We start from the raw sequence: 23377 nt of genomic DNA, 5'->3' as shown, positions 1-23377 counted from the left end.
ATATGTACATCTTAGAGGGAACATACGTTCATCCTGCTACTTTATATGCTTAATGCAATTCATTCATTCATTCATTCATTCATTCATTCATTCATTCATTCATTCATTCTGTATAGCACCACCCCTTATGACTCATACATATATCCTGTCATAATCATGATTAGCAGCCACTGACAGTTTTATTCTTCATGAATTGGGCCAAGCAGTTTTAAAAATCAGTAGCTGCTGCTTCTTTTTGTAGAAATTGATTTTACATTTTTAATTATGCACTATCCAAGCGAGGAACTGTTTCTCCAGATATTCTTACCGTTCAGCTTGGTATATAACCACCTGGTGAGGTAAGTTGGGCTGAAAGTGAGCTAAATAAAATTATTGCTCAAACAAGTTAAAGAAAGCATGCAGGGCATGGCTTCATGAATTCCTTCCAACCCCTTGGCCACAGGGGGCATATTTACTTTCTTCTGTGTAACAAACTAATGTTTTGTCCATGAGTTTTTGCGTGTCCTGGGAAGTATTGAGTAGGCTGCACGCATTCTGCTCTGGGTCACATGACCAGGAAAGTGGGGGCTTAGAGCAGAACAGTTAGCAGCATTTTTGAGTTACTGGATTCTTTTTCTCTACAGCTCCAACCAAATCCAGCCCATTTTTAAAAACTCAATCTTTGTTTTGCCTGCTTCTCCTAATTTGGTACTGTTCTATTCTGGTTTGGGAGAGCTTTCCTATTGATAGATAAACAGAGGGCCAGAGGCGGATGGTACCAAGCCCCTTTATATAATTTCCTTCCAATATTCTGTTGGATTGGAAAGAATAAAAACATTGGTCCTAATGCAGATTCGTCAGGACAGTGGTGTTTATGTTCATCCACTGCAAGAACTGTTCACTTAATCCCATTCTCTGATTTCTCTTATTTAATCATTATCAATCTCTTCTTACTTATGACTGCTAAGTTTGCTCAAGAATTTTTGATATTTGGTCAAAGCCTTTTCAAAATCCAAGTCAATTAATCTTTCAAGGTTATCCTTCTGTACATGGTTCTTTACACTCTGAAAAAGCTCTAAAGGTTATTGAGACTTGACTTGACTTTGCAGAAGCTATGTTGACCCTCCTTCTATACGGCTGACAATTTCACCTTTAGAAATGCTGTCCTTCAGTTTTCTTGAACAAACTGTGATTTGCCCTTGGGGCCATGTGTTGTCACTCACAATAAGTCTAAGGAGGAGCTTGTCCCATTTAGATAATTTAAAAAATTAGATAATTTTTTTTGGTTTGGTAGTTTTGTTTTGATTGCAAAGGAAAATGCTAAGGTTTATAAGTCAACGTGACATGTGTTCTTCAGAAATGATACTGACAGAGATGCCTTTGCCATCATGGACAGTCTTCTAGTATGTGTGTATAAAATATGTTTGAAGGCAGCAAACGTCATTAGAATACATTGCAATTAAATGTAAGTGGGATATTAAAAGTACACCACCTACTTCAGTTGCCGAGGTTCACAGTCCAATCCAGGTAACAGTAGCCTAGCTGTCTGCCTGATATCATCACTGTCTACTGTTAAACTGCGCCGGTGCTCAGCATAGGTTATAGCTACTCGCATCCATTCCATCAGTGGGGGCAGAAGCATGAATGGCCTGTTGAGAGAAAAAGAAGAAATCTGTTACACCTCACATTAGCACCATCTCACCTAGGAATATTAGTAATCATATTTTCTTTAGATATAACTTCTTAAAAACACAAATATTTCAAAATAACTTTACTTACTTATATCAGTGGAGCCTACTTTCAAGTAATCATGTCCTCTTTCATAAATATGGACACACAGGATGAGTTGATTAGGATATAAATTCAATAGTGACCTACTGCATATAATGTATGATATGCCAAGGTGCCATAAAGAGTGGAATATGACCCTTCGGACATCTTCCAAACTTGCCATTGAAGGGAAGCAGGATTGTAGCCACTGGCAACAAAGAACATGACAATTCTGCTCCCTTTTGTTAGTCTTACATTCACTGAGTTTCTGGGTGGGAGAAGTACATATGCTGGGAGACATATCAGAGAAGTCTCACAGGGGCACGTTCAAAATCCTTGCCTCCTTCCCGATGACTTTGTCCACATGGCCACTTCACACAAAATCAAATATATTTTTCCAGATGCAAAATCGTTTTGCACATAATATATCATACATCAGACTCCTGCAACCTGAGTACCATTCAAATGTGTGAACTTCAATTTCCAGAATTCCAGTTTGCATGACCACTGCTGAAAATTCTGGAAGCTGAAGTTCAGGTTGCAGAAGGTAGAAAATTTGATATCACACTTAACAGAGAATTGAGGTAGCAAGAGTGTGTGCTGCAAGCTGGGAGTTAGCTTAATCTGTTTAAAATATTGCTTCAGCATTCGGGTAGTAGCTGGCCTAAGGTGATCCTACTGTTTCTGTAAACTCTTTTTCTCTTCCAAAATATCTCGACTCTTTCACAGAACTGTGGTAAGCATGCATCTCTCTGAACTCTGCAACATCCATATAGCTTCCATAAAAACCTAGTTTTGACAGTAGGTATAAAAATGAGTTGGCTATTAAGAAAAGAAGCTGATACCATGAAAGACAAATCACATTAAAGATAATGATGAATAATAACATCTGTGACTGGAACTATCTTTTTAAACCTTTCAGCCATTCAACTTCTGCTCATCAGGAGCCTAACATTTGTTTTTATTTTGGCACAAGAAAGGCAGGTTTTGTTCAAATCTGCCTTTTGAAAACATAGTGTGGCTTCTGCTGTGTAGACATTCAACTAATCAAGTTAATCTTTTTGACTCACAAGTACACATTTCCAGCAGAGCATCATCAGCCATTTTGTCCAACGTATTGCCACCGCCGTTACAACAAAAATAGTATATGTCTATTTAGCTACATTTATTTATCCACCATCCATCTAGACAGCAGCATCCAGATGACTTTGCATGATACTGAAGCAATACTGCCTTGGAAGCAGGCAAGAATGGCAAATGAAATACACACACCATCCTGGAAGAAGGCAATGGCAAGACCCTTTCATTTTGTTGCCAAGAAAATTGGATGGATGTGTCTAGGGAATCATCAGTGTAGGGTTTTGGAGGAGGGGCTGAGTCAGCAACCCACAAAACAGCATTGTTAAAGTTCTGTATGACTTACACCAACCTCACAAGTCTTATTTGGTAACATACTGATTGCTTTAAAAACAAGTCTCCCATCCTTTAATCAAAAAATGCTTCTCGCGGTGATTTTGTAGAACCACAAGTGGTCTCACAGTATGACTTGTTCAGCAAGATATGTGAACCCAACCCTTATCTGAGGTCCTTGCTCAGTGTGTCTATTATTGGCAGCACCTGTCTGTATATGCAAATGACAAGAAAAGAACAGTAGGGAAAAAGTTGGAACACAATTTCTCAGTGCCAGTATCCATCTCAAATGCATGGGATATGCTGGAAGATTTGATTATGTGTAGTTCTCCATGCCTGTATAGAATGTAAACAGAAAGGTGGCAGGTGAATCAAGAAAATAAAATACAAAGCAGAGGTGGCTCTAAATAAGACTGAAAGAGTTCTTTTTGACAATGTGAAAATGCCCAAGGTGACATATTCTTCTAAAAAGTAATTTAGCATCCACACAGTGACCCTTGACAGGTGCAACAAGAGCTCATACTTCTGTCTTTTGAAATTACTTAAAAAAAAAAATCAGACAAAAATATAGTGCACAAATGGGTCATTACTTAGGCCTGTTTCAAAATCTTCCCCCTGGTCTTGCTAAGGAAGGTGATTGTTGGGCATCACCAGTCATGAGGAAACAAAGCTGGCCCACTGGCTTTATAGCAGTGATTTCAGAGCTGCAGAAGCAGCTTGGATCACCAGGGAACAAAGGCCATTAAACTGCTATCAGGAATTATACTGACTGAGTGGAACTGCAATGCTATAAAAATTGTCACATGGCAAAATGCAGCTGGCATATGCTCAGGGCTGTCTGCGAGGGGGTGTGTGTCAAAAGGTCAAACTGGGTATAGTACCTGGGCAATCATAGACCCATATCTTTTCGGTGCATCATCGCATGGTTGTGGCCACCATTTTGACCTTTTGGGTCCTTTCCTGCAGATGCCTCTGCATATGGCAGCATCCAGTGAACAAGCAACAGGACTGCAGTGGAGTAAATTGTGGTACCTTGAGAAGTTTGCTCATCCTTTTCAGTAAACAGAAATGACATTGTGAAATGTGAAACTGTTTTTGCATAGAGGTATTACTGTTTTTGTTTCTGGACAACAGAAAGGAAAATCTCTCTCTTTATCATGTTGTGGCCCTGGCCTTGATCCAGCAAGAGCAGTTGATAAACTCAGTGGTAAAAATCAACGCGTAACTTCTGGTTCAGTTAGAAAAAAACAGAAGTCATCCTAATGAAGCATAAGGGATGGAAACAGTGCATGTGTGGCTGTTAAACAATTGATTGTAAAATAAAATAAAGTAAGAGAAAGGTCATGAATGGGGGTGCAATGACTCTGTTGGGGGTAGCCTTGTATTATAATTTTTCCCCCATGGTTATGATAAAAATAAATGCATATAAATCCGAACAACTGGATGTGCAGATATTCACTGCTTGCTAAAATGTTAATTTAAAACTAGTTTGGGCTTGAAGTACTGTTGGAAGCACTACAGAAACCTGAAAACCCAGTTTAACCAGAGATGTTAGTGACAAAATGTAAAAAAAAAAATCAACAGTATTACTGCCAAGTCTTTGTAACCTTAGCCTCATCAATAAATCTACAACTCTTCTGGTAAATGCTCAAGCTAAAAGAGAGGAGGGTAAATAGATAACCTGTTCGGGTGATGTTTCTCTGTAGTGTTCAAGAAACATGTCATTACAATTCTATAATGACTTGGCTTGATTCAGAGAATTAAACATCTTTGAATTGGTTTGGGGCAATTCCGTTCCTGAGAAACATGGGAAATGTTCCTAGTCTTCCTTCATTGGGACATACATTGGCATATGTTTGCTGCTGCAGCAACAACATCTGCATGTCAAGGTTGACAGCTGCTCTGTGTCTCCCCCTTTCTCCTTGTATCAATACAACATATGTAAAATGAGGGGGATATATATTGCAAATACTTTCCCCTTCATGAAAGTAATATGAATTTTAGTTTTCACTATTTAATTTTAAGCATATACAAATGTACGTAATGTTTGACTAAACAATTTGTACAATCATAACAATGTGAAAAGTCATCTGACACGAAGGTCTTATTATTCCAGACAGTAAAGATGCACAATGGGATATATTCATCCTATTAATATCTTTCTCATATTCCCCCAAAACAGAATTATAAACAGCCATCTTAGCCGGATTCATTTACTTCAGATTTAAAATAGGAGGCTGTGTTTGAACATAATACTGAGATTAGCATGGTTTGGCATCATGAGAATAAGCTGCAGTGAATCTTGCAATTGCTCATGTGTCTTCCTCTTCCAACGTGACCATGAAGGACAGTTTAGAAACTTTGCTTCAATTTTTATCTTACCCACATATTGATATAAATTCCAAACGTTAAATTGTGGATAATCTTAGTTGAAATAAGACAACTCTAAACTACAGTATGTGATGATTTCAGCTAACACTAGTTAAGATGAGCTACTGGTTAAAATTCAAATGACATTAAATTAGGATCAATCTAAATGGAAACTTCTAATCGCATTACAGCAATGTTAGAAAAGGAGAGGAGAAGGGAAAAATGAGTCTGAGCTCGCTTAGCTCTGTACTAAATCATAGGTTGATATTATTTTGATAGTGGCTATTATTTCCACGACATTTAGGATGGGATGACGTGCTGAAAATGGCGTAAGTTGGACAAAAGGGGAGCTCTATGGGAACACTGTGAATAAGAAACTAAAGATGCAATTGTGTCTACACTTTCCTGGAACTGGGTATGAGTCCCTATGAAACAGGGAATCTCACTTCTGAATAAGCATACCAAGAATTGCCCTTTAGACACAAATCTGGATTCAGGTTTGCTTATATTGTGCCCTTGATATTTTCATAACCCATTTTCATAACTCCTTGACGTATTTCCTCCTGCTAAAAAATTAAATGACAAATTAAATGACAAATATTCTGGCATTGCTACCCGTTTCATTACTATGCATTATCTAAAATTAAATCTCCTACAGAGCACAACACAGGAGAAAAGCCACTCATAAGAATGTATGCAATTTCCAGTATTTCATATCAAAATTCTCCTACCAACCACTTTTCTTCCACAATCTGTTTATTTTAACCTTAAAAACCTTTTACTAGTTTATCCAGGAAGAGGACAAAACATAAGACACAGATAAGGTAAAACAGAAATATCAACTCCACATTTTTGTAATTGAATTTGGAGTCAGACCCTATAAAACATGAGACTGAAGATTAATATTTGCTTCCACTCACTTTCCATGTGTAATGTAAATGAAGCTAAGCCTCTGCAATGAGGAATATGCATAAATAACAGGATGTATAGCATAGCTTTTTAAGCTGCAGTAAGGCTGCAGCTTAAAAGTCCTTGTTTGGTATATGAAGATATGATTCCCCCCCCCAAATTATGGCAACCCTTTAAAGTGATAGAGACCACGAAGCAAACAAAGAAAAAATAAATACTTATAACTTTTTTTGTTTTGGTAAAGAATACTGATACCATATTACTTTCCTATTCTGGCATACAAAACCTATTACACTAATCAAGAAAATTGCTGAACTTGTGGAATATAGATGTTTGCACCAGGTTCCACTATTAAGACGGTTCTGCCTGCTCTATTTATTGCAGCAGGTCAATGTTACACTTGTACTGCTGTGTATACAGTGGGGCAAAAAAGTATTTAGTCAGCCACCAGTTGTGCAAGTTCTCCCACTTAAAAAGATGAGAGAAGCCTGTAATTTTCATCATAGGTATACTTCAACTATGAGAGACAAAATGGGGGAAAAAATCCAGAAAATCACATTGTCTGATTTTTAAAGAATTTATTTGCAAATCATGGTGGAAAATAAGTATTTGGTCACCTACAAACAAGCAAGATGTCTGGCTCTCACAGACCTGTAACTACTTTCTTTAAGAGGCTCCTCTGTCCTCCACTCGTTACCAGTAGTAATGACACCTGTTTGACCTTGTTATCAGTATAAAAGACACCTGTCCACAACCTCAAACAGTCACACTCGAAACTCCACTATGGCCAAGACCAAAGAGCTGTCGAAGGACACCAGAAACAAAATTGTAGACCTGCACCAGGCTGGGAAGACTGAATCTGCAATAGGCAAGCAGCTTGGTGTGAAGAAATCAACTGTGGGAGCAATAATTAGAAAATGAAAGACATACAAGACCACTGATAATCTCCCTTGATCTGGGGCTCCATGCAAGATCTCACCCCATGGGGTCAAAATGATCACAAGAATGGTGAGCAAAAATCCCAGAACCACAAGGGGGGACCTAGTGAATGACCTGCAGAGAGCTGGGACCAAAGTAACAAAGGCTACCATCAGTAACACACTACGCTGCCAGGGACTCAAATCCTGCAGTGCCAGATGTGTCCCCCGGCTTAAGCCAGTACATGTCCGGGCCCGTCTGAAGTTTGCTAGAGAGCATTTGGATGATCCAGAAGAGGATTGGGAGAATGTCATATGGTCAGATGAAACCAAAGTAGAATGTTTTGGTCTATACTCAACTTGTTGTGTTTGGAGGAGAGAGAATGCTGAGTTGCATCCAAAGAACACCATACCTACTGTGAAGCATGGGGGTGGAAACATCATGCTTTGGGGCTGTTTTTCTGCAAAGGGACCAGGACGACTGATCCGTGTAAAGGAAAGAATGAATGGGGCCATGTATTGTGAGATTTTGAGTGAACACCTCCTTCCATCAGCAAGGGCATTGAAGATGAAACGTGTCTGGGTCTTTCAGCATGACAATGTTCCCAAACACACCGCCCGGGCAACGAAGGACTGGCTTCGTAAGAAGCATTTCAAGATCCTGGAGTGGCCTAGCCAGTCTCCAGATCTCAACCCCATGGAAAACCTTTGGAGGGAGTTGAAAGTCTGTGTTGCCCAGAGACAGCCCCAAAACATCACTGCTCTAGAGGAGATCTGCATGGAGGAATGGGCCAAAATACCAGCAACAGTGTGTGAAAACCTTGTGAAGACTTACAGAAACATTTGACCTCTGTCATTGCCAAGAAAGGATATATAACAAAGTATTGAGATGAACTTTTGATATTGACCAAATACTTATTTTCCACCATGATTTGCATATAAATTCTTTAAAAATCAGACAATGTGATTTTCTGGATTTTTTCCCCCATTTTGTCTCTCATAGTTGAGGTATACCTATGATGAAAATTACAGGCCTCTCTCATCTTTAAGTGGGAGAACTTGCACAATTGGTGGCTGACTAAATACTTTTTTGCCCCACTGTAGGAGGAGCTGTATCTTGTACTGAAATGAAACAGGCAATTGCATTTTTGTCATATATCATATTGCATCATGAGTCATAATATCATATCATAGTTCCTCTGTAACATTCTATCCAATCACTGTTTTTAAAGAGAATGCTGGAGAGAAAGTCTTCTACAGCTGAAATCTTGTGTCTACTTGGTCAAGAGACTTCCTTGTAAACATGCTTAGCTTCAAGAAAGAACAAGAAAACCATGCACCAGTAACATAAATAAGAGAACCGGTTCTGAAAATTCTCAGTGTATTTTTTGAATTTAGCACTAAACATTTCTAGGGAAACAGACGTAATTCAGATCTAACCTTATCAGCAACCTAATTTGGCCAAGAACATATTGAAGCAATGAAATGAATTTCTAATAAGCACCAGACAGTGATTATAAGAAGAACTTTCAGGGAAAATGGCTGACTACCATAGTGATTGAATTGAAATTATTTTTGAAGTATTTGATTGATGTTGCATTCGTGCACAATCTGTTGTTGCTGAGCATGCAGCCTTTGTGTAATTCAATTCCCATTTGAAGTTGATGCCAGTGTTTTTTTAGTGGAATGCTAAATTAGGATGTGTGTCTGTATGTGCATGTGAGTGTTTGTAGAGGATAATTAGCTGTTGTCTATGAAGGGCTCCAGAGATCATTTTGCTTGGAAAGCTGCAAGTGAAAAAACCTAATATTTACAATACACAGCAAATACTTTATTCCTGAAGACCTACAGCATGCTACGAACATCATCCATCCAAGCCTGAAATTAGCAGCAACAACTAGCTATACTTCTATTTTATTTTGTCATGGTTCTATTGTCTCTTCCAAGACAAGCTGATTAATGATATCTTCAGCAACTGCAGTTTCACTTCTTCACAGTGCTTTGTGTGCCTACATTGGGTTTTTGTGTTTTTTTTGTTGGAAATTAACAGAGGAATTTCCAGGACAGATCTTTTCCAATTCATTGCATTGGACTGTGTTGGACCACAGCTCCCATTCTCCTCAAGACAGAATAGTCAATGAGAACGATGGGAACTATAGCCAATACTTGGGGAGAGCACACAAATGTTGGGGAAAGCCTGTCTTGGAGAATCTTACCCTTGTACTTTGCACAGGGTGCTTGTCTTTCTGGCTATGGGAAAAGGATCTACGTTTGCTTGAGAGTGGATGGGTTATGCACTGGAGAAATGTTTGTAAAACTATGCTTAGGTGTTTGTTTGCAAAATTTAGAGGCCACCCAACTCCACAAGATTCAGAGCAGCTTACAACTTTAAAAGCTAGAAAACAAGAAAACAGTAAGAACATGTCTGATAGAAGACAGAAACTTTAACAAATAAAATTTCTACAGGAGCTTTGAATGCCTCCTGCCCCAAGGCCTGGGGGAATGGTCAGGTTTTCAACAACATCTGAAAATAGGCCATACATCAAAGAGCAAGACCCTCTGCTATGAAAGGCTTTATAGGGAATAACCAGCACCTTGAATTACCATTGGAGCCAACTGGCAACCAAGGAAGTTCACACAACAGTGATGTCACATGGGCATACTAAGGCATGTCTTTACTGTCCCTTTACTGTCCACACCACCAAATTCAAATGCAGCCCATTCAGAGTGCCTTGCAATAATCCATTCATGAAGTGCCAGTTGTCTGACCGTTGTCTAGTCTGTAGCTCTTCCTCCTGTCTCCCAAGATCATTCCCACATACCATTACATGAAGTGACTAGGCATGAGTGACCATTTTGAGGGCCATATAATTTAGGAAAGGACATTAGATGGATTCACTAGATGAATCTGTGCAAAGGATTTCTTGCTACAACTGCCAAGAAGTCACCAGCTTGTGCACTAGTCTCATATACCGACGTGCTTCCCCATCCAAGAACAAAGATGGACAATCTTTGTCAGGATTGAGCCTGAGCCTGTTACTCCATATCAAGATCCACACAACCTTCAGACAGAACATCTACAGCATTGCTTGGGTGGCCCAGGGTCAACACAAACAGTTAGGTACCATCACCATACTGATGATACTGGACTCCAAACTGATAGATGACCTCAGCCACTGGTTTCATGCAGATGTTAAAGAGGAGAGGCAAGAGCCCTAAGGCACCTTATAAGTAAGGGACTGCGGGCTCAACCTCTCCCCTCTGTCAAAGAAGGCTACTCTAAATTCTAAAGGGTTTAATATATGAATGTGAGGATAGTATCAGTGAGACTAATATTCTGACATAAAAGAACAACAGAGTAAATATTTTTGGCAACCAAGATTGCTCCTGATATTCTACTTTTTTTCTGATAAGACAATGTTTTGTTTCAACTGGGCTTTAAAGGGGAGTCCCTGAACAGCATTGGCAGATTATCTGAGTAGAGATAGCAGAAAACAAATGCAGCATCAGCACCTGGCATTGCCAATCATATGGATGCCAGGGGGAGTCTGTGGGGTGGGTGTTAAAAAGGTCAAGATGGCAGTGGTGATCCCACAAACTCACACAAGAAAAAAACTCACAAAAGCCATCTTGGCTTTTCGGACATCCCTCCTGGACCCCATGATAGGGGCAGATGTTTGTCACTCTACCGTGTTAAAGCATCAGCAACAACATTTTAGTTGGCCAACAGCATCATGCAGCAAAGACAAATTTGCTCTCAGAATTTCAGCTTCAGCTACTGCTTTCATTTCCCCAGATGAAAATGGGCCCCACGACATGAATGGGCAGAAGCAGTGACTTCCACGCACAGCATGCCTATCTAAGTATTCAAAAAGAAAAAAGGGGGCAGTTTTCCAACAGTGATCTGGTAAATTATTAGAGGATTAGAAAAAGAGATGCTAAAGAAGAAGAAGATACCGACTGCATGGGGACAGGAAGCAGGAAAGCAACGGCGGGGAATAGGGTGGGGTGAGGTGAGGTGAGGAATAGGGTGAGGAATTAAGGAGCAATGCCACGATCAGAAGAATATGCAACAATAAACAGGGAAGATTTCTACCGAGTACATTGGGGTATTCAGGAAACAATTCCTCAGTGCAAGAATAAGGATGTAACAAGGCACAAACATGTGTCCTTCTGTCCCTTTTTAAAATGTTAATGGATATGTAAATGTATAATAACTTTTTTCAGAATATAAAAATTCCTGAATGAAGAAGAGAGATGTTTGTCCAATGTGGAATACTATTGAGAAGAAGGTAGGATTCCTATTACATTTCTCTAATCCGCTGTTTCCTTCAGAAAGACAGGAATAATTGGCTTTTTCAGGCCTTGGGGCTGGGTTGAGTGGAGTTCCCATTCTGAGGGAGGTATGAATGTGATTTTTATGGTTGCCTATCATTGTCTTGGATTTTAATTGAAATTGCTTATCTGTATTGTTTTTTGGGGATCTGCTGTTTGCCACCTGGAGTTACAAGTGTTTGAGTTGGGTGGTGATATAAATTATTTCAAGACACACACATACACACAAGCATATTCTGGGGAATTTAGCAGAAACTAGGAAAAACTTATTTCCTGATAGTTACATAGGTAGTTTTTGAATATAACGTTAATATCAAGACTGAGATACTTTCTGTTTTAAAGGTTAGAACTTACTTTCTAATGAACCACAAATTTCCCATAACTGAGATCAGTGCAGAAGAGAGAGGGCAATAATATGAATCTGGTTCCCTTAAACTACTTATTCTAGTAAAAGAAAACTGCTATCACTGGAGGTGGGGGTGGGAGTTGGGGTAACCATAAAAATATTCTACGAGAAATGCTAAGGATAAAATATCATCCAGAGAATGGGTTGAAAGTGTGTCAATTGCTTTGCAAATGAGCCAGATGTCACAGTACCAGCATAAAACATTAATGTAAATTGGTCCTATTTATTCCCAATTTGGAATTGTTTGGGAACAGATCTGTACTGAACCAATGAGAAATATTATTGATAAAAATATATATGTACACCAAGTTCCATTCCTTTCCTCAGTTCTATTACTAGCATTGTCTTTGTTATGCCATAAGAACAATAAAAGTGGAAGTTAAACCACCTCCTTCCACTATTAAGAGCACTATAAAGGGCAGGCTCAGTGCCATATGTTTATGTTTAGTATCGCTTAATTATATAAGAACATACCACAACATTCTTTTAGAAACCACAGATTCCTTTATCCTGGTGTCTCTAATTTAATTTACTATAATGGTAAATTATATTAACCACAGTGGGTTAGGGTAGGCAGTGATGACTAAAATGTATCTGGTGTTTTATCATGTCTTTGCCAATAGTATGCACTCTGCAGGAAAGACAAGTGGTAAAGTAGTCCTACATTCAAACAGTTTAAGTAACTATGCTTCACTCTAATGTTGATAATGTTTATCTAAATTTGTTAGCCAGCTATTTGTTCAAGAAACAATCTGATTCAGTAAATTTATTTATTTATTTATTAAATTTGTATGCTGCCCATCTTCCCCAATGGGTGACTCTGGGTGGCTATGAAACTTCACGTAAGGAAAATCAAATCCAAATCTGTCCTCAGTTATGGAACACCTTAGATGACTTTGAGGTAGTCACTCTCAGCGCAACCAACTTCCCAGTGGTATTGGGGGGAAAGTAAAATCAATTTTGAGCTCTTGGAGGAACAATGGGATAAAAATTTAAATGATAATGATGAAGAAATGATGTTGATAAATCAACTAATTATACATCAATTTTATAGCTATTATTTTGTGTAATGGCATTTAATGGACAAAGGAAGTTGCTATATTTAGAGGATATTACAGTTGAAACACATGAAAAAGACATAACTAACTGCTTTTAATTTATTTGATGCTTTAATCATAACTATAGTTACACAGAAGTGTACTAATAAGTGTTACTTCTATCCACATTTAGTTGAAGCAATTGTCACTCAGATATTTTTAATATGCATGTTGAATAACACCTAACCTCATCAATATTATTGCTTGTGTCATTAATAGCACTTTCCATCTATTATTGTATCAAGATTTTGTGCAAAAGTGTGTAGGGAAAGGAATGACAGATACAAGTTATTTTCATTTTTTGTAAGAAGTTTTGAAGGAATAACTGTAATGTGCCCAACACAAAAAAACAACCAACCAACCAGCCTGACCTCATGATTCACAATAGATAATCATGTCTATTGTCATAGGAACAAGGTTTAACTAAAATGTTGGTATATTTTCATGCCATAAGAGAGGATATTTCTCTGAAAGAATTGAACAGAAACAGTCCCAGACAGCCTCTAAAGGAAGCCATGTGCTTCTGCTCATTAACTTTAAAATTAATCTCTGCCTGATTCTTATCTCAAATTATGTATGTCATTGTGTTATTTGTTTCTACCGTTTTCTTACTTGGTATTAAAACTTCAGCTCATTCTTTTTATACTGTTCAGTACTGAATTCATGGATCATGCTAAGATATAGATTTTAGTCATGGTTTGTTGAATAGATTACAATGGATGGATTCAAACATCTCAGTAAGCCATAAAACATTGTTTATACATCACAATTGCTGTGTTCACATAATTTGTTAAACCAAAAAATCCAACAAATTTGTGATCACCACCAAATGTGACGGTGATTAAAAAGGAATTTGATAAGTTCACGACAGATCAGGTTATCTAGTTTACCCAAATTAATAGTTACTGCTTCTGATAGATGAGCACCACATTCTGTATCATAGTCTACATACCTTAAATACCAGCTGCTAGAGCAGGGGTCTCAAGTTCAAATGAATAAGGGGCCCACATTACATAAAATGTGCTAATTGGTGGGCCATATGCAAAAGTGCAGCAATATTAAAAATGAACTGAAAGTGAAATAATCCAAACTAGGACACTTCTGAGAGTAATAGGAGGCACTAAGATATTTAAGTAAAACATCACATAAAATTATATAATTTTTTGAAATAGGTATTTCTTTTTCATGTGTTTCCCACTGCCCTTGCTTTCTATCCCAGCAGCACCTCTGGCATTTCTGGCTTTGGCCCTTCATGGCATTGGTCTATGGATGAACTAAATGGCTCAAGGAAAACATAAGTAGAAGATGAGTAAGCTTGTGGGGAGAAGTGAAGGCAGAGCTGGGCACCCTTTCCCCACTATTACCTTCCTTTCAAGGCCATTGTCATCTTCTTCCCTACAACATGGCTTGTGTGGCTTCACTTCTTCCCTACAGCACCAGTGTTGGCTTCTCCCCTGCTTGTGCAGTGCAGGCTTTGCTTCTCCCCCACCATGCCAGCTTTGTAGCACTGGCTTGTCCCCTGCAGTGGTTCATACAAGCCAGCACTGTGGGTGAGAAGTGAAGCTGGTACTACACAAGCCAGCACAAGGGGAGAGGAATTGGCTCCAGGGGTAAGGAGGCAGCAGGAAAAAGGGCATGGAAATCTGGGACAAATGGTAAACTGGGATGTATAGTCCCCATATGGAACTATTGCCTGCCAGGCATGGCCAAATGCACACAGTGGGGATGGATGAAGAAGCTGAGGTACCTCACAGGTGAGTCATCAGGGGTCACACAAAAAACAAACAAACCCCAGCAGGTTGCATGTGGCCTGCAGGATGTGTGTTTGAGACCCTTGTGCTAGAGAATAACAATAAAAGATGGATACTGACCTCTAAACTGTATCAATAAGCTTCATAAGTTGCCCTGATTGACCACTGTGTTATTCATAGAGCTGCCCTACAGGGCTCTTGGCCTGATTCAGCAAGCCTATACTTGTATTCTCAAGTAAAAGCAGTCTGTGCCTACAGCCTTCTTCATTGTCTATGAAGAAGTTTAGAGTGTGTACATGTATGCATATCTACTTACAATTCTGCTGCAATTTTGGTAGATGTGGCAGCATGGCATACTATGGCCAGAGAAAATTCTACATACAAAAGAACATTTTGGGAAAAAAATACATTTTTCCACTATGTTCTTGATTAGATGAACAAGGCAAATAGCTTCAGAAAAATAACTCCAATACCACTTTTGGCTATAGCTCGCTACGTGGGCAAATGTCTACTTTTTTATGAATGCATTAGGCCTGCAAAATATGAACAGCAAGTGTCCAAATCCTATGTGGTAATCCAGTAGCGACCCAATCAACCCTTTTCACTTCTGACTACTGATGCCTGTGTTTGGAAGGCTGCTAGCCAAGAAAGAACACATTTTTAATTATTTGAGTCACAATAAAAATATACAGTTAGAGCTATCTCAAAAAAAAAAAAAAACTTACATGGGCAAATAGCAAAATAATAAAAGGTATAAAGAAAGTATATGTACAAAAACATTACTTTTAATAGTTTTTTTTAATTAATATATATCTTGGATAGATTCACATAATGTACTAATCCATGATTTATTTAATCATGATCTACTGAGATAACCATTCTTGGCTGGGTTTGTATAGACATTCAGTGATAAACCATGGTTATCAGCCCCAATCAGTAGATTCAAACAACGTAAGCATGAAGGAAACACATTATATTTTATATTTAGCACAATGTACAAACCCAGTGCATATTTTATACCTTCTCCAAAACTAACCATTCAACAGATGTAATGCCAATTGATCTGAGTCTTGCACTCTAGCAACTAAATGCTTAGAACAAAACTTACTGGGTTCTAAATGCCAGCAATTATGGAATAATATACAGACAGTTACAACAGAGATATCTATAATGATAGGTAGATACTCTAATTTTATGGAATCCCAGCTTCTTTCCTGAATACAGCTGGTCATAAGGTTTAGCACAGAGATGAAGAATCTGTAGATGTTGGGCTATATTTCTCATTATCTTGACTGCTGACCATGCTTGGCAAGCTGTAGGGGGTTGAAATTCAACTTATAGAGGTCGCGGGTTTGCTCCTTCTTGAAGCTTTGAATAAAAGCTTCAGTGTTCAATCTCTTCAATTAAAAAATGTTTTGGCTATTGTGGCCACAAACAGAATGGAACATCACTGGGTCTCATCTACAGCTCAAGACATTAAAACATATTATTAATAAACTAGAACCCATACTGTACAATGATACTGCACTTTCTCAGGCATTGGGTGGCAGGCCCATACGTGCATACAGACAACCACCCAACCTGAAACATTCTCACAAGAGAACAATTATGCTAATGTGGGAACTGGGCCCTGCAACAAAACCAGATATCTACTTTGACCCCACATTTACACCAACAGCACCATTACAAGCCCCAACAACTTCACCCATAAGATTAGAGGTGCTTTCACATGCTCTTCTCCTAATGCAATATATGCCATCGTCTACCAGCAATGCCCCTCTGGATTCTACGTAGGAAGAGTTTACACAAAATAATAAATGGATAGCAAGTTTGATATTCAGACTCAGAACAAGGACAAAGTAAGCACTTTAACCTGCCAGGACACTCCATTATAGATCTCAGAGTAGCTGTTCTGAAACAAAGAAACTTCACCAGCACAACTGAATAGAAGATTGCTGAACTGCATACATCAAAAGGTTTCAGGCCACTTCAGAAGATTTCAACAAACACATTGGGTTTTTAGCACATTACAATTGTTAATTAATAAGGTACCTCTAAATTGTCTCAGAAGTAACCTGCAACTGCATAGCCACTCTTTCTTCCCCGTCTGTTTTCCCTCTACCTTATTTCAAATTCATTCATTCATTCATTCATTCATTCATTCATTCATTCATTCATTCATTCATTCATTCTTCACTTCACTTCATTTCACTTCTATAGCCTGGAATTTAAATCCTAGATCAGTTCTATAGCCTAGAATTTAAATTCGAGATCAGTTTATTTACTTCATTTATCTAATGAAGTGAGCTGTAATTCACAAAAGCTTATGCCTTTTAATAAAAATTGTTAGTCACAAAAGGTGCCGCCAGATTTCTTCTGAAAATAAAAATAAGCATCACTATGTCACATAAGAATCATATCATGTTAAAACTGTTGACAGATTCTACTTCTTTATAAGGAAAAAAATTGCTAATCAAGCCAATGAGATTATATAAAGCCAAAGGATTTCTTGTTTTCCCCAGTTTTGTTCATTTGTCTGGAAGGATATATAAGAGGACCTCAGCAGTTCCTTGGAATGCAACTTAATATATCTAAAATAGAACAACAGTTTACCAATAGGATGCCATTTAGGAAAAGTAAAGCAAGATGCTTTTACAATAACAATCTTAAAGCTTTTATCTGAAAGCCGCTTAATATCCTGGAATATAAACTATTGTTACTCTCCCTTGGGCCCTGTTAAGTCCTGGCCTTTCAAAAATAAATTATTGATACCTAACTGCATCTTTAAATGCTTCTTCAGTAGTTAGCAGGCCTTCAGCCAGTCATCTTCAACTTGATGGGCCTTTTGAGGACATGTTGTGAATCTTTTGCAAAATGGCTGCTGGAGAGCTTTGCCCAGTCACAAGCTGCCATGTGAAATACTATCCATCACAAAGTTTCGATTTGTAACTGGTTATGACCCTCCTAAAGTTCCTGCTTTTCTTTAGCTTTTTTTCTGGACAGATCAACAAATTTCTAAACAGGGTTGCAGCTGTTCATCAATTGAACTTTTCAGCTCACAGAATTTTTGTCCATAACAAAGATGTTAGGGACTAATGCTTTGCTTTGTAGCATGCCAATATCCATGCTTTTTTCAAACTAAAATGTTTTAAAATATAAATGTTCAGGTGGAATAAGGAGCCTGGAAGATCCATGACCTATTGGAATGACCAACAACACACTGAGTCCCCCAGCCTCAGACTTTTTTCAGGCTGTGCTGTACCAAAGTTATAAGAATAAGAGGAAGTCTTCTCTTTGAAACAGGAAATCGTCACATTGTGTTATAAAAAAGGCAATAGGTAGGTAAATAAAAATGACAACCTCTCGTTTCAAATGTAAATGTTGTGACCAACTAATTTGCATGATGCGTTTAGTGCAATGTCTAGTAGCTAACCAAAGTGCTTTGCAGCTTTCTCACCCATACTCTGATTGCCATAAAACCTGACACATATTGTGCATGAAAACTAGAACAAGATTCCTTTTGTTCAAGTTAGCTGCCCCCTCTTTAATTTTTTGCAGTGCTCACTAGTTTTCCATCCTACACTGTGTTTCCAGCAAGTTGGCATTTTCTGAATGTTTTCTGAATATTTCTAGATGAATGGCACCCTCCTCTTAGCCCTAACACAGAATGCTCATAGTCATCCATCAATCCACCCAAACTAATGGGTATCAAGTTGGACCACCTCTATGCTTACAATTGTTTATCTTATTTCTTCACTGCTGTTCTAAATAAAGCATTATACTCCAGCCTATTGTATGTTAAATACTGGCAAACCGGACAGTTCATAAACCTCTGCCAATGTTGATTCCAAAGACGATGGGATTTCTTTTTCTGGTATTTCCTAAAATGAATTCAGGTTCTCTTAGTGTAGAACGGAATAATGGTAAAATGTAACCACACCCATTTGCTTTTTGTACATGAAAGTATATCAGCATGTAATGGATCTCTGTGAAACCAAAGAGACACTGAGCCACACATACATATGGATGCTGCCAAGATGTGTTCTTTGATGATGGGATCGTAAAAGTACTATTTCCCTTAGGCAGAAGGTATTTGCTCAATGTGTACAAGGCTGGTTCACATTTTAGCATATGGGTGTGGCATTCCAGAGGGTTGCAAAACACCACTCCAGGTGAGCAGAAGCCACACTGGCAGACAGGCTTCCATCAGTATCTGCATTTAAAGGAACACATGCACACATTCAGAAACCTTTCCATATACATGCCAGTGAAATGGGAGACAATGTGGTGCTATGGGTTTGCAGTTGAACTGGGAATGCAAAGGTTCAGCTACCAATCCAGCCGTGAAGGTCAGTGGCTACTATTAGCACTCATGCTAAATGAGTTCAAAGAACAGTTGGGAGGAATGAATGAAAACCTACATGTCTTATTCAAGTTGCTTAACAAAAGAATCAAATAAATAAAAGGTCCATCCTGGCAATTAAAAGCAAAACTACTCTACAAGCTTTCAGATGTATGTTTTTCAAGCCATTGTGGTTCATGAGAAAATCAGTAGCAGGTGCAAGTAAGGAGGAATGAGTAGATATGCTACCACGGGCAGAGTTTGAATTCAAGGTTGGAAGTTCAAAATTCAGATTCACCCTCGCTTTTGGGAGCTTCTTGGATGACGATGGTCTCTTTCTGAATCTAATCCTTACTTATCTCACAGTATAGTTTTGAATATAAAAGTGGTGGCACAATACTATTAAGACCTTCTAGAGGAAAGGTGAGCTATAAATGCAACAAATAAATGAATGTAAAAGCCTCAGTGCAGGACATCATTATCAATGTCCAGCATGGTTATTACGTTAAAAAAGTTACGACCTTTTTCCAAAGAGCTGAAGATACTTTATATGGTTCTTTCATCATTCCAATGTTATCCTCCCAGTAGCCCTGTGAAATAAAGCAGGCTCAGAGAGAGTATTTGGTGGAAAGTCATTCTGTGTCTGGATTTGCATAGTGTCTTAAACAAAAAGTAGATTCTTTGTTTCGCTTATTGGACAAAGCCAACCCAGTCCTTTTATAGATAAACCATAGCTTGAGGTTTAGCATTACATTTGAACTCAGGTGTTATGGCTTAATCTGCAAACCATGGTTAAAACAAACCAGGTCTTAGTGTGATGTGTGAAATTTATGACTGAGTGGGGATTTGAACCTTAATCTCCCAACTGTTATTTGGTCTTATTTTTTCCTACAATATCATGCTGGCTTTTAGTGAAACTTATGAAGATTTTAATGCAGAATGTTCATTTCCAATATAAAGGACAGGTAAGGAAAGTCCTGTGTATCAGTGTGATAAGAGTTAAGCAGCAGGATAAGGATCAGTCTTCATATATTAGTCACATTTTTTTTTTTTTTCATCTGCGCTCAGTCGTTACCGACTCTGCAGTGACTGCTTGGATGAGTCCTTGCAGTTTTCAAGGCAATTGTTTCAGAAGTGGTTTGCCAGAGCCTCCTTCCTAGGGCAGAGCCCAGCTGGCGAGCGCAGGAGGCGGGGTTTCCGTTGCTTCGCACCCTTTTCGGGCGCGCGCGGTTTTTCGCGCTTACCGGCAACTGCTCCCGACTCCTTTTTGCAAGGCGCCACCAGCATTTTTCCTCCCACCAGAGTGAGAGTACCCATTTATCTACTCACGTGAGTTTTCGAACTGTTGGGTTGACAGGAACTGGGGAGGAAACAGGAGCTCACCCTGCTAACGCGAAGGCTGGACTCGAACTGCTGAAGCGTCGACCATTTCTGGCTGGCAACTTTCAGCGTCATTAAGCCGCCGCGCCACCGCGTCCCCTTTTATTAGTCACATAAATTTTCTCAAATTGCCAGTGCACGTTGGGACCCTAAAGGGTGTGTGGGTGTGTGCGGTTAGGAAAAGGAAAGGTCAGGAGGTAACAGAGTCACAGAAATGGCTTCTCAGGCAGGCAAGAAGTATCTGGAGTAGGATGAAAAGGGAGAGACTAAAATAAAAGAAAGACCAGAAGAAGAGGACTAAGGACCTCCAAAGGACATTTTGCCTACTCTCTTCAAATTTAGTAGCACCACTGTCTGAAACACTAAAGAAAAGGTTGAAGAGAATTTGATGAATAACCAACTGAAAGATCAATGAGCTAGCAAGTTCTCACAAAATTAATCAAAAGCAGTCTTGGGCTTCTGAAGGCTTCGGGATTTGAAATCCAATACCCTTGCAGGGTGCCAGACTGGGGGAGCTTGCTCTAATGTCCACCAGTTAAAATAACGATAGGGGTGGCTTTTGGCAAAAACGTGCATCACCTTTCTTGCTATTTAGAATGACTGTATTCAGCATTAATAGGTTTTGCAGGCATCTGAAAAGCCATAGCACAGCTGATCTTCAATGTCATTTCCTTTGCTTTAAAGCTGAGATTTTTCCTTAGGTTTGCAACGCCTTCAAAAGCACACTTCAGAAGTCCAGTGAGGCACAATGGAGTGATGCAGAATTTGCAGCTGATTTAGCACTAAAAAAAGGCTGGCTCTTATAGTCTTGCCAAGAACGAGTATGTGAATCAGTGCCTTTATGCAGCACGCTGCGGGTCTGGCATACTCAGAAATAACCTCAATTTACTTTTTCCTCTTGCTGGAAATAAATGAACAGAATTCTGTGTATACAGTATCCTCTGCAGTATATATCCCCCTGGACACCTTAAATGGCAAGCACTGAAGTTATTGTGAAAAAGCGCGCAGAATATTTTTTGATCATTTTCAAAGGCTGGTTGGATTTTTATTCAGAGGCAGCCACCTAGTTCTGAATCTGTTATCTTCCAGGTTGCATTTGCTTATGTGTTCACCTGGGCTTAAACATTATATTGCATGGAGGAAGAATTCCATAAGTGTGCGCATGGATGAGAAATGGATCTGCACATGCAATTTTCTAGCTTGATCAGGGAGCCAGGAAGAGCAGAAAAAGAAAAAGGGAATACTATTGATCCATTGTTTGGAAGTAGAACAGTGGGCATATTCAGTGCTCTCCCATGTATGCCTGCTCTAAGCAGTATTAGTGGAACTAATGCTTTGAAACAGCGCTTTATTAAGACACCTGCAATTATATTGCACTTGCTCGGTTGGATTAATGTCCATGTGTATATACTTTAAATATTGATTTAAAGATTCTCAATATGAAGTTTATCAAAAACAACCAATATTTTTGCAGCATGTATATTGGCTTCAGAATATACTAGAGATACAGTTTGAAAAACAGATTTGGCCTTTTCTTCTTTCTGACCCAAATCCAAATAGAAAAGGATTTTTCAGGGAAGCTTAAAATCTAATATTTTTATTTGAAATCTGCTTAGATCAACAACTCTCACAGCATGCAAGAGGGAAAATTAGAAATTTAGAATGGGCAGTGAGGAGTTACTATACCAGAAAAATTGTACCAAGTACTGAATCTGAGAAAACATCCTCATATTTTATGATCCTCAGTTTTCTTATAAAAAGATTAACTATTTCTACACCTTGAAAATTTGCTAGGGACTATGGGAATTGTAGATCAACATGTCTGGAGGGGAGAAACAAACAGTTTTTAAAAAGCTTTGAACACTGGAAAATAAAATTTGTGAACTCTCCAGGCCTTTCCTCTGTAACATTCTGGTTCCAGTTCCAACAAGCCAGCCAAGTTAAGAAAATGTCCTGGCTATGCTACAGAAATGACTGGTGAAGGCTGATTATGTGGAATTCACAGAGCAAACCAGACTTAAAATGCTCTGTTCTACAAAATGAGTCTCTGTTAACTTGAAAAGTCATTTTGGAGTACAAACAGCAAGACCTACCGTTCATTATTCAAGGCCATCCTTGGAGGATCCAGGTTGGGGTTTTCCATGGATTCCATCTGAGGACAGCGTAAAAAGTAGTAAAGGGTATGGAGGGCATCAGGGGACCACGTGATGGGTGGCTGCTGTTGTCTGGTTTGCCGAACAGGGCTCATGCCAGGGCGAAGGGTAGTCAAACACTGCATGTGGTGCATTGCTCGTGATACCAAATCACCTGGAAAAGGAGCAGAGGAAGAAACAAAAACAGTCATATTTTCAAAAAGCATGTTGATGTTTCACATCTGATGAAGGCCTTTCACCGATGCTCACTAAAAGGCTATCTGAGAGGTATACTGTATATATTCTGCTTCAGTTTATTCTGAGACCCTTTTGAATGCTAACCATGTTTTAAAACCTATTCCTAAGCTGTTTACATTATTTTGAACTTCTTACTAGAATTAGGAAAGCTTGCTTTTCAGTGCCAATATTGGGTTAGCCTCCCAGCTTATGACAAGTTGACTTTTTTGCAGTATACATATTACATACAAGCTCAATGACCCAGTATGAATGACGTAAGAGGTTGCTTTCTTGAATTCTGGTTTCTGTAAGTGCTTATGGTTCCGTATGTGGTTTGTTCAT

General features: G+C 38.8%; 1 protein-coding gene across 2 annotated transcripts in view; it reads right to left on the bottom strand.

The window, feature by feature from the left end:
• ABTB2 (ankyrin repeat and BTB domain containing 2) overlaps positions 1-23377 on the bottom strand; it is a 156414-nt gene that overhangs the window by 27880 nt on the left and 105157 nt on the right. For both annotated transcript variants that reach the window (XM_025166947.2, XM_007428714.3), the window contains exons 3-4: positions 22760-22973; positions 1476-1628 (exon numbers count right to left, since the gene is read on the bottom strand). In XM_025166947.2, the coding sequence (XP_025022715.1) occupies positions 1476-1628; positions 22760-22973 (367 nt within the window). The remainder of the gene's footprint in view (positions 1-1475; positions 1629-22759; positions 22974-23377) is intronic.

This window comes from Python bivittatus, unplaced genomic scaffold (genome assembly GCF_059951505.1).
Source record: "Python bivittatus isolate LINGU-HERP-01145 unplaced genomic scaffold, Pbiv_v1 ctg000480_np1212, whole genome shotgun sequence".
Classification (NCBI taxonomy): Eukaryota; Metazoa; Chordata; class Lepidosauria; order Squamata; family Pythonidae; genus Python; species Python bivittatus.
Note: the sequence above shows the minus strand (reverse complement) of the source record. Positions and strands in the feature narration are given on the sequence as shown.